This window comes from Orbilia oligospora (genome assembly GCF_000225545.1).
Source record: "Orbilia oligospora ATCC 24927 unplaced genomic scaffold scaffold00006, whole genome shotgun sequence".
In the NCBI taxonomy this organism is placed as follows: domain Eukaryota; kingdom Fungi; phylum Ascomycota; class Orbiliomycetes; order Orbiliales; family Orbiliaceae; genus Orbilia; species Orbilia oligospora.
This window is the reverse complement of record NW_011645563.1, coordinates 1357689-1375430: the sequence shown is the minus strand read 5'-3', so window position 1 is coordinate 1375430 and position 17742 is coordinate 1357689. Positions and strand designations below refer to the sequence as shown.

Below are 17742 nucleotides of genomic sequence, written 5' to 3'. Positions count from 1 at the left end.
GTGATGGTAATATGTGCAAGATCGAAGGCTTCTTTCCTATATAGGCGCGCTAAGAAAAACCACTAGATAATAAATCGTAAAGTAAAAACCAATGGAATGATATCATTCAACTGTTTTCTTATTAGGTCCCTACTTAAGTGCACAACTGCGCGGACCATAATATATATAGCCTTGTTTTAAGCTGGCTTTATTGACCCCATCGTAAGTAACGATTATAGCATTATTATCTCTAAACATACACTCTTCATCGATGCAAAATTGCAGGAGGAAATATAAAAGAAAAAACAAATCGTCTATAGTATATATGCGTAGTATATGAAAACGTGCAGGGAGACTTTAGGGAAGTAGTAGTAGTAGTAGGATATATATACCCCAAATGTATCCGCCGTGCAAGGATAAAAGACTGTCGAAAAACAAAGTATAGAGAAAAAAAAAGAGGAGGCGGTAATGTAGAGCGAGGGAGAGGGAGAGAGAGAGAGAGAAACAATCGAACCAACAAGGTGGAAATTCGAGGCTAAGATTTCTAAAGCAAAAAAGGCACACGCTCAATAAAATTGGTGATTTCCATTTCCCGACTCCAGAAATTCCGTTAATTCACCTCCCAACAAAGTACGCAAAAGACAACAAGCTTAAGAAGAGACTCCATGGATCCGGGAACAAGATTCAGAATGGTTTTCAATATGGCAGAGATATAAGGAAACGCGAGGGGATTTAGTTAAGCAAAGAAAAACCGGATATGGGGCTCAGAAGGTCAAGTGATGCAATTTCGAGTAGAGCATTTCACAGCTCTGTAAGTCGTCCATGCCTGAGGTTGATATTTTCCTTCTTTAGTGCACTATGATCCCACGATGTTAGAAATAATGCCAAATACTCAAATTTCTTCTCGAGAAGGGGATTATAAACATACGCAACCTCCGCCCTCAACTTTCCCACCTCTTCTTGACTCTGGACTAGCATCCTCACTAGCCCAACTCTATCCTCGTCCGCTTGTCCTTGAAGCCCTTTGACACACTTCTCCAACCCTTCGTTAAACTTATTGTACACCGCATCATTCTCATTTCGCTCATCTTGCCACATTCTCTCTACCTCTTGGTTTCTCTTTATCTCTTTGGCAAGTGCAGCATGAGTTTCTTTGCTTAGATTTTCATACCGTTTGTTTAGGTCGTTGACCGTGCTGTTCAGCTTACCCTCCATGAGTCGTAGCTTCCGGCGAATTCCTTCATCAACACTGGCCGAACTCGCTCCACCCGTAGAGCCTGAGCTACCACCACGGGAAAGTCTAGATTCGTTATGATTCCCCACAATACTTTTTGTTTCCGTTTTGGTAATGGTGGAACTGGCCCCACTATTTCTTTTCGAAGAACTCTTTGCGAGTAGTTCCTGCCCAATCAACGCCAACTCCTGCTCTAAAGTCCCAGAGACTTTGCTAACATTCATTTTCTCACCAGCAAGCCTGTTACTTAACCTGCTGTTGTTCCCGCCAGCGCTCACCCTTGAGCCTGTGCTTCCAGTCCTCTCCAAATCTGGTTTGGTTTGTGTCGTGCTACCAGTCGTTGAGCTTTTAGTTTTCGTCGAATTGGTGCTGCCCGCGTCGCTATGTGCACGATTCATTCTTACACCGCTAACATTCAATGGGGCAATGTTATCCATATACATCGCCGGCGGGGCAGGACTTCCGATTATTCTATCCCTTGTTCCTCCTAAACTTGCATTCTTCGCGTGAGTTGGCACGGGTGGTGGACCCATGCTTCCAACACTGGAATGCACGTTCTCCTTGCGATCAACACTATCTTTCCTCTTTGGGGAAATATCCAAGCCAGAAATTGGTGGGAGGTCATCGTAATCTGTTGCTTCTTCGCCATCTGCATCTAGCAGATCCTTAGCTGCTACTAGATCGCTTAGTGAACTTCTTCTCTTCTTCCTTCTTAGCGCGGGCAATGGCGATCCCTCCGCTGTGATGTTATTCGAAGCTGAAGAAGCGTTTCGTGAGGTGGGCTCGGCCACAGGGCTTGCGACAATAGGACTTAATGGATTCGCCGAAGGGGTACTGGCACCTGTATTTTTGGGGATAACTAAGGTTGGACCAGCACTACGTTCTGGCATTGCGGGGCTTCCGATCTTAGGCCCACTGTCCCGACTCATCGGCCTAGGGATTACGTCCCGTTCATAGAAGTCTCGACGAATATCAGTGTCTGTACTTTGGCTTCGATGCAGGTTACCCAGCTTGGTAGGCGTGGTCAACAATGTATCTTTCTCCTTTTCCTTTTCTTTCTCCTTACCACTCCTATTGCTTCTTTGTCGTAACATCGACTTAACAGACGACTTGCTGAGACTACCATAGCCACTGTTCGCCGCTGTCCCGTTCGTCCCCTTTTCAGAAGTGGTAGCAGATGGTGATTCGCCAACTTCTGAGCCAGTATTCGACAATCCGAACCTTTTTCGTAAACTACTCGAACTTGAAAGCGGTACGACTGTGGGGATACCCGTGCCACCGCTCGCGTTAGCCCCGTATGTCCCTGTCGTTTTGCTCCTCTTCAACACACCGTTGTCTTGCGCTGGCGTATGCGGGGTGCTCGAGTTCGCCTCACTATAGCCTGTAAATGGGGGTTTAGTAGGTGAATAAGAACGGGTTAATTGTTTTGCAGTTTGCCATCCTTCTTTCAACATGTCCATGGCTCGTTTATCAGAGCGAACTGGCGAAATAGAAGATTCGGATTCACTTGATTCGAAACCACTGCCGCGTTGAAGGGGATTCATGGAACTAGATGTTTTGAAAGGCGGTCGTCCACGTGTTGGACTTGGGGACCTATCCGGTTCTTGACCTCTTCGGATCGAGTCTTTCCTCTCGAACAGGCTTTTCTTGACTGGGTTCAGAGAACGAGTGCGGAAGAGCTCAGGTATTCGAGATACAGTGGGTGGTCTTTTCATGGGTTCATGATCAAGTTTTTCAACTTCATAGCAATCCTGATAGTAGGCAGAATGCCGTGGTAATGGAGGTGGCATATCTTCCTCATCACAAACTTCAGTAGGAAATTTGTGGAACTTACTATTCAACATGTTAATAGTTTCGATGTAGTTGAGCATGTAGAGAAGTAGCTCGGCGTGTAGTTTGGCGACTTCACTGATTTTAGAACTTGTAAGACCTGAGGCGATGAGAATTTCGGTGAACACTGTCCTGAGAGAGTTTTTGGCCTCGTCGGTGGATGCTCTATGGATGGAACTGTAAAGTTTCGTTTGTTAGTTAGAATACTAAACTATAACAAGGTATCTCGAAGCGTACCGCGAAAATAATGTTGTGATTTTGTTAAACCCTCTCTTATTCTGCGGACCTAGATTCTCCAGAAAGTCTTTGAAGTATTTTGAGAAGTCGTCCGGATGAAGTGAGTCTGTTTCTTTGTTAGATTGGGGAGAATGGACGTTAGAACAGCCGAATTAAGCTTACCTAGCTTTGATTGGAGATCTTTGACTGTTTCTTGCGACAATAGTGTCCCCATGGCTTCTCTCCACTTGCCTTGTAGGAACTTTTCGAACGAATTCAGCACGATATCGACTCCAGCCGCTTGTGCAGCAGCCGTTTTACTTGAATCCGTCAGCATGGCCTTCAGCAATTGATCCACAACGTGACTATTTGAGTTCTTGCGAGAGTATGTGAATCCGGGCTGCACCTCCTTCGAAAGTTTACCGTCTAGAACTGAAACAAAGGCATCTAGCACACGTTCAAGTTGTTTATGATAGCTATCACCCTGCTGCGGGTGATTCTCTACTAAACTGATATCCTTCATACGAATCGCAGCATCCTCAACTGGGGCCACACTGCTACCATCAGCACGGTATAGAACACTGTGAGGCCTTTCCAGGAGTACAGTGGGTCGGGCCATCTCGGTTGTGCTTTCGAAAGAAGTTGCTTTGAAGGGGGATTTGCCGGGTGATACGTTAGAAGAGCCAAGGAATGTGTGCAAGAGCTTGACTGGCGAGGGAGGTCTAAATGTTTTGAACTTGGAATGATGAGAGTCGGAGTCTGGTGCCGAGAGATTCAGCGACCTGATTATTCGACGATGGCCCTGAATCATAGCTGCACTAATAGGGGGGTGCGAAGTGTGGGATTGCCTGTCAAGTATACTAGATATACGTTTTGTGATAACCGTTAGGATGTCTAGCTCCCCGATAGTCTCCGTGAAAGCAATTTTCCCCATATCCAAGATATCAATGCGAATCTTCCCAGAATTAACGAAGTTTATTGTGGCAGAGATCTCTGGAGTTTTGGTTCTTATGTCAAAGCTCGGAGTCTCGACTCCCATTTGGATAAGCGCTCGGCTAGGAGACTTCTCTAGCTCGTAGTTCCTAGGTTCGTAGACAGATGTCCACAGCTCCAAGGCATCAAATTTCGAGTTACTGTTTCCGGACCACCGAATTTCTTGTACCCGGCTCTTAGACTGCAGCTGAGCTTGAATGATTTCTTCGACAAGTTCATTCGCCTTTCCTTCCCACGATCCTGATGGCGAGAATTTCTTCATACCAACAGCAGACTCTCGCATATCGTAGACCTCTTCTAAGTCCTTTGTTAGAGTGATCCACATCGCTCTACCGTTATCAGAAGTCGAATATCTATTGTATTTCAATGAGGTACACCCGGCAAAGTGCAGGTCTGCAGCGTCCCGTCGGAAAGAGTTTTGGATGGATGGCGGCATAGTGATTTCCGTGAGAACCCCCTGAGCCTTCATGCTACCACTGCCTGGCCGATTTATAAATGCGATTGAGTCCGTGAAAACGAGAAGAATAACATTGGTTTTCTCGGCTGCGTCAGTATATGGGGCAGCAACTTCTGTCAGATCAACTGCAGTTACAAGTGGGCCTCCAGGCTTAAAGTTCGTCGGCCAGCCGGATATTAGATGGGATAGTCGAGCGATAGTTTGTGCTCTTTCTTGAGCAGGAGCGGACTGCATTTCACAGGTCTTGGATACAATATCTCGAGCCTCGATTAACTTGCTAGAAATAGGGGATGTGACAGCGATATTGTTTATAACACCTAAAGCTCGTTAACATCTGAAATGGATAAGATTTTGTTCAGCGTGCCATACCATCAATTATGAGTGTGTATCTAGGTAATCGTTGAATAGGTTCCATCAAGGTCGATTTGAGATATTGTTCACCATAACCCTAATAAGCACGTTAGAAAATACACTAGCAGCAAGGAGGAAAGATATACTGACGGCTAATCGTTGGGAGAATGCTGTGCCGCCTCTCATGAGTTCACCGATGAGACCCGATGACGCAGGGTTCAATGCGATGTAGTGGCTATACGGGTTGTGAAAATTCGGGAACTGCCTGTAGCGTTAGCATTCGGGGTCGAGTAGCAAATACTATTGGAATCAAGTACTGACGTGTCGCAAGAAGACCTCGGCAACTCCTGTGACCCCATCATCGTCATCCATAGCCTTAGTCAGCTCATCCAGGAACTTGGAGTTCAATTGCAATATCTCATCTAGATAAGACGGGAATAGCCGAGCAAGTGCTGCTTCGTTTGGCTCTGGCGCGCCAGCGCTCTCTGCAATCTGTCGTTCCGGTTTGACCACATCTGATATTATCTTTTGCAATTTGTCGATGTAATTGACTTCGGTATCCAGTAGCTCCTGCAGTTTTATCGCGACTTTTTCCGGATTCGACTGGGGTAGTGAAACGATTGATTTAGGACGGGTTCGTTCGACTCGAGACGGACGGCGTTTGAGGTTGGTATCTTGTTTATGGACGTCTCCCACGAACTGGAGTAACCGTTGGTATTTGGATAATTGAAAGGTGCCAGGCTGCGGAAGTACGAGATCAATATCGATTGATGGGATATACCGAGGTGTTAAGGCGGCAAGAATACTCGAGATAGCGTGGTCATCTTCAATTCGAACAAGCTTGGCAGCTAGCTCTCCGGCATGAGCAGCAGAGAATGGTTCCGGTTTGGCAGACCTAGCCACTTTTGCAGTCGCACTCGCAGTGCCTTTGATGCCAACCGTAAGTTCGACAAAATAGCGACATAAAGCGAAGGCGAGCGCTCTGTAGATTTCGGATTCGGTCTTTTCGATCGGCATGAAATTTACAGCTTGGTAAACAGCAGATGAGGGATCCACGGTCATCCGGGAGTAGGAGACGAAGCCACATGCAGTGTAGATATGGGCATCAACCCTTGAAGATGTACCGGAGTATGGGAGAAAAAAGATGACGACCTGGGTGAGCAAAGGTTCAGGCGGAGAGACGAAGATTTGGTGGTTCCGACCCAGGTTGGGTAGCTGGGGGCTAACTCGAGCCATCTTAGCTTTTTGGATATTCGTTCGGGTTGAGTTGATGACGGCGGATGTTAGAAGACCGAGATGATGCGCATGGTATCGAGAAAGATGGGGCGAGAGAGCGGAAGCAGTGCAGTGGTGAACGGGACGATTGACGATGCTGCTTCCGATGGTGGAGAAGAAGAGAAGAGAAGAGAAGAGAAGAGGAAGAGGTTGTTGAAGACGTCGACAGGCAGCGGTCTCCAGCAGCTAGTTAGCAGCAATATAACAGCAACAGCAACAGCACAGGAATCCCAGCAAGCAATCTGAAACGGCGACCGCGAAAGCACGTAAACTGCCGTCGGATTAAATAGCGATTAGATCGATAATTATTCGGATGAGTAAGATGGAAAGACGGTTAAGCTCAATTCATTCGGGCGCTAAGACCGTCCGCCAGAAAAAGAGCAGGCCTGACCAGCACCGGCTAGTTACTTGAATGCGCTGTTGCAGCAGCTATCGATATCTCCAGTCGCGCTAGCCCGCCAATAAGCATTCCATCCGAGAGACACCCCTTCGAGACGTGATAGGAGAAGACCGCCGCGCTGTCTTTGAAGTCGTGAGGCTGGCCCAGCTGGGTTCCTGCGTCTGTTCGGCCCCGTGCAGGAAGCCTGCACCGCTTCATTCGTGATCGTTGATAGCGAATATGGGACAGCTGGAGCCTCGGGAATCGCAATCGCATTGTTTACGTCCCGCCGTTGCTATTCTTAGTTTCCCGAGAACATCCCCGAAGCATACGAAACATACCGGGGTTCGGGCTTTTTTGTGTGACATCAGAGCCACCAAGATGCGCTAGACCAGATCCACTCTATCCAACAGAAGCCAACGCATCTGTTGCGGTCATTATGATTGGGTCGGTATGCATATATGTACATGTACATGGTCATTTGCGCATATCTACTTAGTATCTTTGCATTGCCTGTCTTTGCATTGCCCGGTTTTAATTCCTGCGTGTATGAAGGGGAGTGTGAAGGCAGTGGTAATTCCTTGTCTATTTCTTTCAAGTACACTGAACGTATAGAACACCGCGATCTGGCTGATGGACTACATAGGTCATAGATTTGATGAACTTCCATTTACTTGAGTGCTTACGAAGGAGATACACTTTGAATATTTGCAATTGAAACTTTGCAAATAACTACTTACTAAGTCTTATCAGTTGGGCCTAAGTGATTGTCCCGAAACCATCGGCGTCGCAATATAAGAATATGGAGATGACATTAAAGATTGATTACAAAAGTTAAATACAATAATACTGGCAGGTATATGGCGATTATTAAAAGGAAGCTCCAAAGAAACTTTCAGAAAGCTTGTAGTTATAACTATTCGTCGTTAGAGTCATCATCCAAGGACTTGTGAATGGCACCCAATACCATCTTCACCTTCACACGAGGCGAGAGTATCCCAGCAGGCGACGGACTATACTTAACCGTATCGACGATATCACTTAAGAAGAAATCCGGGTTAGTAAAAATCAGTCAACCGAGAATATATCTAGAATGGGATCCAACATACATTCCCCTCAAATTATTATCCAAAAAGTTTAGAAAGTCCGCTCCTTGCTGGCTATCCCCAACCTGAAGGAACTGGATTCCGATGAGCGTGTCCTCCGCACCCCTCTCGTCCAACTTCCCTGTAACTCTTTGAATGTAGTTCGCAATACTTTTCTTATCGCTTTGGTTTCCATCCGTAATACAGATGACATTTAATCCGCCTACAGTATTAGCAGTGGCTTGAGACTTGAGGTTTTGGATTTGCTGGATTTTGGGATTAATGATCCTTCCCAAGCCAGCCTGAAATGATGTATCGGGTTTGAATCTTGCGCCTTTCCACAAGTGCTCAAAGCTAGGAACTCCACTGTAATATCTCTTATTCGTTCCCATTTCATCACTCAAAATTTGGACCTCGATTGGCTTGTTACTGCCACGTACTACGAGTGGAAGAATCTCCTGAATGATTCGGTGGACAGGTTGACGATGCGCATACATCGACTGAGAGTCATCGATCAAGACAATCTTAGGACGAAATTAGAACTATTACTCACAAATAACTCAGTCAAGGGCACGGAAAATGATAGCTTACGGTTTGATATTTTTTTAGCAAGTCGAGTGAAGATGGAAGCCCCGGATCACTAAGTTGAAGGGGCGCAATGTCGATATCCCCATGGCCATTAGATTGCATCGTATACACTGGACTGGGAGGAAGACGAGTCTCCTCAGGATTTTGGAAGCTCGGAATATCTCTTGCTTGCTGTGGATATTGCTCGGTTGCCTCGATAGGACCAAAACCAGGATAGACACTCGGTATCGATATCGGTTCTGGCATTTTGCGTGGAACCGCAGAGCCAAAAAGAAGTTCTTCGATTGGTGGATGCTGATTGATATTATGAATATGGGCCTGCGATCGAGGAGTTTCTCGATCCCCTTTGTCTTTGTGGACGCCGACCGCGTACTGGACTATTTTCTTTCCGAAACTTTTCATCGCAGAGGGTCGAGAATGTCTCGGCTCGGGCCCAGATGCCATAAAGTTGTTTATAGTATGCGACCGCCCGTCCATACTTGGTTTAGCTAGAGCGCTCAGGTTCATAGATATCCTTCGGACTTATAGATAAAACGTTTTAGAACTAGGCTATCGGGATGAATCTATTCAAGAATTGCCCACCCGGAAGCCACTGATCGAAAGTGAAATACGATTGGATGTCAGATAAGGTACACAGATATGGGCGCAAGATTATGAATATCGATGGCAAGAAAACTAGACGAGTGACAAATTTGCAAAGCGGGTCTAGGGAATTTCATCTATACTTATAGTGGTTTGGTCGGCTTTTGTTTGACATTATACGGCCTAGGTAGATAGTACAGAATCAATTGCAGAGCGGAGTAATGACCGTTTGGAGAAACTATGAAGTAATTTTACATCTGACAAATCCACTGCATGTCTCTTTTCTCGTATCGAACTCTCGATATCTTTTAATCTTCACTTATTTAGGGTACTGATATCCGTCGCATGGTCTAGTAACTATCATTGCAACGAGCTGCATATGCATGCGGGTACAAGTCATAACCCTCCATACGAATCTATTCCTACTGGTCCCGTTCCCAGTATTCTACCATCTATACTTACTTTCATTTCATAAGAATACTTTACAAAGACCTCTAGCTCTATCAATAATTATAATTATAAGAAAAACTTCAAAAATCATCTTGAAAGCCTGAGCTGACAGTTCATGCATAGCCTAACCCGCCCCAACATTCCAGATTTTTACAGCTAAGACCGTATACTAGCATTGTGACCACCCGAGTGTATATCGTACACATACATCATACGAAACCAAGCTTTGGCATTTGGGTACCCGAGTGCAGGACTACTATTGCACTACTATACCACCATAACTATACCAACGTACCTCCTAAATCAAATTCCTCGAATGCACGGAATGCTGTGCTACTTGAAATGTCTTTGTTGTTCTGCATTTGCAGTCGACTACTATGGTTTTCTTACCGTTGATCGAGATATTTGGCTGTATCGTGGTCCTTTTCTTGCTCTTTTATCATGTAGACGGCAGACTTTTGATTTATGATTAAACACCCTAGGGTCACACCCAATCGAAATTTGCTTCAGTGCACCTTCCATGAAAAATATTCACGCAATTTAAGCAAAGCATATAATTTCTTGCAATTTCTTTTTCTTTGTCAACGTGGCTATATACTTATCATAGTTGTTATGCTGGGATGGATATCCTCGGTGGGATAGACTTATTGAATTTGCAAGACGGCTCGGTCTTGGCCAGTTCTCGCTTCGGAACACCATGCTTCAATCAGCGCCTACCCGTGCACCGGTAGTATATGTGCATACGCACTTCATCATATAAGCTGTATTGTAGAAACGGCTGGCAGTTTACTAAACTTTTTGCAATCCAATAAATTCCGAGATCTTATATTTCTAAAGCGACCCTTTGCTCGGAAACAAAGATATTTTCAACTTTGGGGGCGAAGTGTTAAATTTAAAAACGAATTTAGCTTAATTAATTTGATTTTCTGAGTTCGCAGGCGACTCAAAGGGCAAAAGTCTAGCAGCCTGCAGTACCTTTGTTTCTGTCGCCAGGCCCGTCACTAGTGACGAGGCAGCATGTAACTATCACCTACTAAGTACTACTTAATGAGTACCTAGGAAGGTAAAACCCACGGGCCCTTCACGCTTGACGAGTACCCGAGGTACTGGATACACGCACCGGTGTCGATATAACGAAATCAAATCCTATAAAACAGTAATACTAGTGGCAAGCCTGCATTTAAATAGGAGACTGAAAAAACCCTATAAAAACAAAAACACCCATACAGTTGCAATTCCGAGTTCCGTCTTGACCAAGGTGTGAAGGGTTAACTAGTCCTTTTCTTTCCCCTCCCCCTTTCTCCTCTAGGATCCCATCATCCTCGGGCCTCTTCCGCTTCGGTATGGTTGCTGTGTCCAATATCGATTTTCAAGATCTTGGAACAGAAAAAGTCATCCCTCCTACGGATAAAAGGGTTTTATTTGAAGAAATAGTTGAGGAAGACTTCGATGTAGCGGTTATTGCAGTAATACAAGTTTTTGTTCCTCCCTTCGGATTCTGACGATCACATTCAAGCAATGAATCCGTTCCATAAGAGTCGAGGTCCATCGGTGTCAGAAATAGGAGGGACCTCTTTGATATTGAGCGTTGAGCAAAAGATTCCAAACTAATTAAATCCTGTTCTCTCGTGCCCGAAACTAGAAGGACCTCCAGTTTTCTCATGCTCGGACCTAGAAGGAACTCCTGTAAAGATTGGGCCAATTCCGTACTGCCATGTTTGGTGACAAAAACGAACAGCCAACGTGTGTGATGCTCGCCCCAGTTTGGCGAGGTGAGGAAACTTGATAGAAGCGGAAATAGGGTAGCATCGTTATTTTTTATAGCCACTAGTGCTACTGTGAAGACTGTGGATGCTAGATTGGCGCTATAGGTCTGAAAGAGTATCTTGAAGAGATCGGTGTGTTTTGCAAGCCCTGCAAGATGGACTGGCCACAAGTATATCCCATCAATAGGTTCGTCTTGGGCGAATGCGTGATTTGAAATGGAAGACAACCGGACTTGGATCGGGCCAGTCCATAAATGCGAGATCTCTGGGTCGAGAAAGCGATCGATGAACTTCCCAAACAGGACATCTTCCGGGCTGAAAGAGATGATTGCCAACATAAATGCTGTCAAATCTAGTGTGTTTGATATATTGGCTCTTTCAAGCCCAGGTAGTGTTGGCGGATAGGACAGAACAATAGGTTTTTTAACATTGTGAAATTTCCAGTATGTATGATAAAGGTTGATGAAGTACTCAAAAGTATCGAAAAGGCGAAGTATGATCGATAATCGGATCGGGGCGTCGTTAACTAGATTTAACTCAAACTTTACGAAGTATTCCCACTGATGGTTACGGATAACGTTAATAGCCAAGAGAAAGCACGACTTCTCCGCCAAATAAGAGGCTGCAGCTAGATGAGCCTTAGATTCGACACTGTATTCATCAATATTCTTCGGTTTGACGTGAGGTTGAAATAGAACAGTTGGCCAGTCGTTAACACATATATCCGTTCCAGGGAAGTATTCACTATTAAGGAAGAACGCGGTGAAGAACAATGGAGAGAGCCTCTGAAATAGGTAGCCATTGCCGTAGAGCCTTTCGTATTTTGACTCAGTGATGCCAAATATTGCAAGAGTTGGGTCGTATTCGAGACCTTCATTACAGATCTGGCCAACTGTATCCAAGGTCTTGTAAAGAAGCGATATGTTTGAGATATTCAGTTTATCAGCGTACTCAAGTGCAGAGCTCGCCTTCCTAGATATTGTTCCAAGCCCCCTGAACCTCCGGAAATGAAGCCCAATGCCTGCGTCTAGACAAGCCTGAACGCTGTGCTGTCGTGCTGTCGCCATGTACTTGTCCCCAGCCATATATTCATCCTCTATGATCTTCAGTTCATAACTGATCTTACCAGAAGATATTGTGGCCAGTAAGTACGCATTCCGTTTGTCGCCCTTGCTAATAAGTCGATCGATTACTTTCCTTGTTTCATCGCGAGCTTCTGCAATTTTTTTCTCGATTTGGTTGGAAGCAGCTCGAATCACTTGGACAGCAGCAACCTGCTGTCCTCTGAGCGACAGATCTTCAAGATCTTTAGCTTCAGCCAATAAATAGTAAAGGCAGTCGAACTCCGATATCCTACAGAGAAGGTTATTTATATTAGCACAAACTCGAAAAGCTCTATAAAAATACTACTAATTAAAGTGGATCAATGCTCCAGCGCTTTTGAGAATGGCCATATGGAGGGTCAAAGAAATACGTCTCTTATATACGCACATTTCATCTGCTGAACGCTGAACTTCTTTCTCTAGTAGTTCAGTTCGTTCTCTTTCGGATACGTTCATCAATTGTTTCTTACTCATAAACACCGAGCAAGGATAGCCTGATGTCACACAGTAATCGCAACGCTCACTAGGCCAGGTTCGAGTTTCTGGTGTGCACTAAATATATAGATGTATCAAGAACCAGTAGAAGATTAGCCCTAATCCAGACTCGAGTATTCGATATTGAGGATTTGTACAACCCTTTTTTTTGCGTTCGGAAAGGCGGCACTGGGCACAACTAGCCATTTTTAAGTTACTCTTTATATGACCGAATACAATTACAACCAAAGTTTGGAATTTTGTTCCTCCAAAAAGGTTTTTCGTAATATGGCGTTTTTGACAGGGCTTTTCTGCGAGGCCGTGATGTGTCTATATAATCGCCTTATCAAGCGATTTAGAATGTATAATATAGTGAAGCCAGTTGTGTTTATATGCCAATGAATTTATAATTAGCTGGTATGTAGAAGTAAATAGATTTCGGGGCTTAAGCGCCTTAGGAAGCTTAGTAAAGATATAAATTTTGATGTATAAATTAGATAATTGAGTAAATAACTTGCAGACGCGTGGTGGATCGATTTGAGGAGGATCCTGAGAGGACTTTTGCAAATTTTGGGTTTGAGACTGTATTGCTTGTCGTGAGGATACACAGATGAGAACTATGTCAGAAGGGCCAGAACTCGGTTTATATGTACTCCCACTGGTTTGGGAAGACCAGTGCATACGCCCTGGGTATGTACGAGACTAGTGTACTCCTTAGGCAGAGTATAGTCTTGTACTAGCACTAGGGATTGAGCAGGCATCCAGCCAAATAGTTTACGCGCACGGATTGCGCAGCTGCTCATCGGACGTCGTCCGCGTGCGCGTGCGGCTAGAGCTTCAGCTCTTTTGTCGTTATCCTGATCTTGGCTACCGTGTGGTTCGCAAACAAAAACAAAAAAAAATAAAAATACATCGCCTTGATTGGCTCCGAACTCAGGAATCGCAGAAAGTTATATTTTGATTGGCCAGGTTTCTGCGCTCTCTCGGTTCGCACTTGGCTGGCTGCTAAGCTAGGGTCAAGGCCAAGGTACATGTGCATGTCCATTATATGTAATTAATTGTGTATAGGGATTGAAGTTGTTGAGCTCGATCGATCGAGTCACAGAGCTCAATTAATTCTTAATTATTTCTAGGTATATACGTATATATACCCTGGCGTTTACGAACTGGCAGGACACGAACCCCTTGTACATTCACTTTTAATTATAATTACGAAATGGTACCGTGGCCGTGGTAGCCAAATTTCATATTCTGAGATTCTTGCGAAGTCTACTGTCGCATGCGCAGCCTAGGATTTACGGAATAGCGATAGGGCGATCTATATCTCGAGCGGCTGGTTTTTAGACTAAGGGTTGTCTCGTACCCAGACCTGGAAGTAAGGGGCATTTTGTCTTTGTTTGATTTTTTAAATAATACAAGAGGTACATGCTTCTACATGCATGTACACGTATGAAGTCGGAAGACACAGGGTATGTAAGTACTTAGGTATATGTGCACGAGTATATTACGTATATTACAGAGGCTAGCTAAATCGATAGCAATATATCAAATCATAGTCATCTTGTCTTTATCATCTGAAATCCCTCCAAGCAAGATCTTTTCGATACAATCCTTTGTTAGTGGAACATTGGGCAATGTATGAACCACAGTGTCGACAATATCCCTAGTCAACCCAGACTTATTAGTATCTTGGTGGGAACTCAATCCAAGCGGTGCCTAGTAAACTAACCACGGGGATGGGTGTTACGTAGATTGATTTTGGATACACTTACCTTATTTGATACTGCTCTTCTAGTCCATCATCCACAGACTTAAAAAAGAGTTTTGCCCCTTGGTCATCACCAACTTGCACAAATTGTATCCCAAGCAAGTGCTGCGGTGCCCCCTTATCCGTCAACTTCCTTGCTACAGATACGATATATTTTACCACATCTTTTCGATCCTTTCGCTTCCCATCAGTTATTACGATGATGTTTAGTCCTTCCTTCTCAAGTACCTTGCTTTTCCTCATACCGCTTAGGTATGGTTTAATGATTCTTTTCAGCCCTGCGCTCATTGCAGCACCTCCACGGGCTGTCACACCATGCCAAAAGATCTCACCAGCTGGAAGTTTATCTCCCGGTTTGATTTTCTGAGAATGAGATTGTCTATCGTCTGAAAGGAATTGGATTTCGACAGCCTTTTCACTAACTCCAGTCACAAGAGGGACGAGAGCGTTAAGGAGATCGTAGGCTGATTTTAGATGGCTTGAGGAGATCATGGAAGTGGAGTCGTCGATAATGAAGACCTGTTTCTCTATTCAGCCGTCTAAGCCCAAAATGAGCATCTGTGGGGTAACATACAGTTCTATACAACTTCAGGAGTCCCAATTCATTCCTCCCAATTGGACTAGCTGGAGGACTCATCGGTGACTGGGGATATCTATTCGGGCCTAGCCCCGGTTCTAGATTTCCAAGCATAGTGGGCGGACTTGTAATTATTCGTGGTAGTTCTGGATGTGCTCCGGACCACGATGAGGGCCGAAGATTGCTAGCTCCGGAGTGTCCGTTCGCTGGAGCTCCATTCTGATATTGAGGTCTCGGGATATTTGCTGTATTATCTGGAAGCTCTACCGGCGGGACGAAGTTTTGCGTGTTTCCCAATCCTGAAAAATTGAATGGAGCCGTGGTTTGAGTTGTACTAGTAGGACTGACGACTGGAGTATTTGGTGACAATGGAGTTGTTTCGACCAGGGGACTTTTGCCAAAGGGGTATTGAGGAGGGATGTACTCTTGTGACCGTCTTCGGGCTCGTTTTAGTTTAAAACTAAAATCGAGTTCGAAGGGAAGATGGACACGGCTGGTCATTTTGGATACTCAAGTAGGTGAATATTGTGAGATAGAGAGCCCAATTAGGCTTTGTTCGAGACCTGCCTCTACAAATATGCAGCGAGAATGAGATCAATGGCGATTATACTCAGAAATCTGAGAGTTCGAATAAATAATTGTAAGATGCGAAGAGAAGATACAGAGCGGGGCAAATATATATATATTTTCTTAATCACTCGAGATGAAATATAAATACTTCATCCGAACGAGAGAAATCTCGCTTGGAAGGGAGTATCATCCGACATTTCTCCCTTCTGCTCAGTGGTTGAGGATTAAAAGGTGGGACTGCCAGCCAATCCCGCATATGCATGCGAATGCACATGCTGAACATGACCCTCTCGTCGTCCGCATATGATTGGACAACTGTGTAGACAATCTGTAATACTCTATCCTGGGCCGGATAGCTCTAAGACACGGCTTTCATGTCTCTGCTGTTCGATGACGAGTTCATCAATTTTAACAACATCCTTACTGCAGGATTTTCTCCCATCTTGCAGCTTTATCGAAGGTCATTGTTCATTAGCGTTACGTTCCTTTCAGCCCATTGATGCCGCAGTTTGATTGTAATTGATTGCAAGGTGTTGCTGTCTTTTGCGGTTGAGGATTTTGTGTTGGTGGCTGTTGGATAGTGGCTAGTGCGGAATAGTCCCCGAGAACACCAGTACCGGGGGTGGCCCCGGTATCTATTCCCCGGGACCCACTTATCAAACGCGTCGCCAACCTCGCTCACCCCACGCTCACGTCCCAATTTCCGTGCTCAACAACCATCATGTCGACTCAAGACGATAGCAAGGCCATACCATTGGCCTTTGCACATGAACAAACTCCAGTCCGCCTACTCGAGCTACCTCCATCGTTACTTTCCCTGATTGAGAATTCGACCTTTCAAAGCTCGGCACCAGTGTACTCAATCTTCTACGATTCCAACATGACTTGTTCGAAGTGGTATGCTGACTTCTAAGCTTATAGGCTCAAGATTAAAGCACCTCCAAAACCTATTGACAACGGCCCTAATACTACCCCCACCGGACCTACACCATTTGCCGTCCTTACTACAGCTACCGAAACTTATAATATCCGGAGTGTGCACTCCTCAAACTCGATTTTCATACTTAAACCCGTTCCAATCCCCATTATTCCAGACCAAGATGATGCCGACTCAGATACCGAAATGGTCGACGACCCGGTCATTACTTCAAAACCCGGGATGATTGTAACTTCTACATGCGCATCACACCTCGAACTCCTACCTTCGAAGCCAAATACCGAGTTACTCCTTCAGTCAGCACTTACCGAATACAAATCCTTTGAATCACCACCAGATCGTCCTTCAGAACCTCTGTCAAAATCCCAAATTCTACTAAATACGCCAGTATCGGATGCTGAATTTCACGAAGGATGGCGGGATGTAACCGCATTCGAGATTGATAACTGGGCACTGAGATTGTCGCCTTCGACAGCTCTGCAAATATTTGAAGTTCTGATCAGCCTTGTCCTCAGTCGTGGCCAAGTTGAGGAAATCGATAAGGACGAGATGGGAATGCATTTTTTTAATCAATTGGTAGAGCAGGATGGAGATCTTGAATACCCACCTGATACTATCAGGGCAGTTATTCGGGGCGCTTTTGAGAGCAAGAAAACCGAAGACGGTAGTATGGGTATGTCGATTCTGTATTAAAGTTGGAATTAGATAAACTGCTCGAGCTATTGCTAATATCATCTCCATAGTATACTCATACGACACTCCATATACAACAAAATGGGTTGGTAAACATATTCTGTTATCTAATCCAAATAAATCATTCACGGAGAGAGAGTTCATGGAGGCCTGGCGGTCCAAAGCGCCGGATGAGTGCGAGAAGTTCGTGGATTTGAAGTTGTTAGAAGGTTTGCACACCCGGTCCGTGCTAGGAGTGATTCGGTACATCCATAGCACCGATAGCGAGGGCGGTGCGGCACCGGCGAACAAGAAGAAGAACAAATGGCACGAAAAGTTCGCGGCTGGGAAGAAGCGGTAGAGATGTAACCTCAACCAATGAGAGGGACGGTAGTTAAGTCTGCAGGGACGCCACACTAGATTCTATCGCCGGACGGATCACGCCATTTACTCCTC

The 17742-nt window shown here is 45.0% G+C and overlaps 4 protein-coding genes across 4 annotated transcripts; 1 reads left to right on the top strand and 3 right to left on the bottom strand.

Annotated features, from left to right (window-relative positions):
* Positions 1 to 780: 780 nt before the first annotated feature.
* Positions 781 to 6296, bottom strand: AOL_s00006g417 (uncharacterized protein; the record flags this gene model as incomplete). Its single annotated transcript, XM_011119726.1, has 7 exons — positions 781 to 835; positions 908 to 3220; positions 3281 to 3386; positions 3443 to 5026; positions 5079 to 5157; positions 5211 to 5321; positions 5382 to 6296. 7 exons carry the CDS (start codon positions 6294 to 6296, stop codon positions 781 to 783), a joined length of 5163 nt encoding a protein of 1720 aa, XP_011118028.1.
* Positions 6297 to 7630: 1334 nt separating this feature from the next.
* AOL_s00006g416 (uncharacterized protein) lies at positions 7631 to 8864 on the bottom strand (the record flags this gene model as incomplete). The annotated part of the gene is made up of 3 exons (XM_011119725.1): positions 7631 to 7754; positions 7824 to 8323; positions 8391 to 8864. The coding sequence occupies 3 exons, from the start codon at positions 8862 to 8864 to the stop codon at positions 7631 to 7633; spliced, it is 1098 nt and encodes a 365-aa protein (XP_011118027.1).
* A 1924-nt stretch (positions 8865 to 10788) lies between these two features.
* AOL_s00006g415 (uncharacterized protein) lies at positions 10789 to 15608 on the bottom strand (the record flags this gene model as incomplete). Its single annotated transcript, XM_011119724.1, has 3 exons — positions 10789 to 12538; positions 14535 to 15049; positions 15105 to 15608. The coding sequence occupies 3 exons, from the start codon at positions 15606 to 15608 to the stop codon at positions 10789 to 10791; spliced, it is 2769 nt and encodes a 922-aa protein (XP_011118026.1).
* Positions 15609 to 16398: 790 nt separating this feature from the next.
* Positions 16399 to 17647, top strand: AOL_s00006g414 (uncharacterized protein; the record flags this gene model as incomplete). The annotated part of the gene is made up of 3 exons (XM_011119723.1): positions 16399 to 16532; positions 16599 to 17287; positions 17358 to 17647. The coding sequence occupies 3 exons, from the start codon at positions 16399 to 16401 to the stop codon at positions 17645 to 17647; spliced, it is 1113 nt and encodes a 370-aa protein (XP_011118025.1).
* Positions 17648 to 17742: the final 95 nt, after the last annotated feature.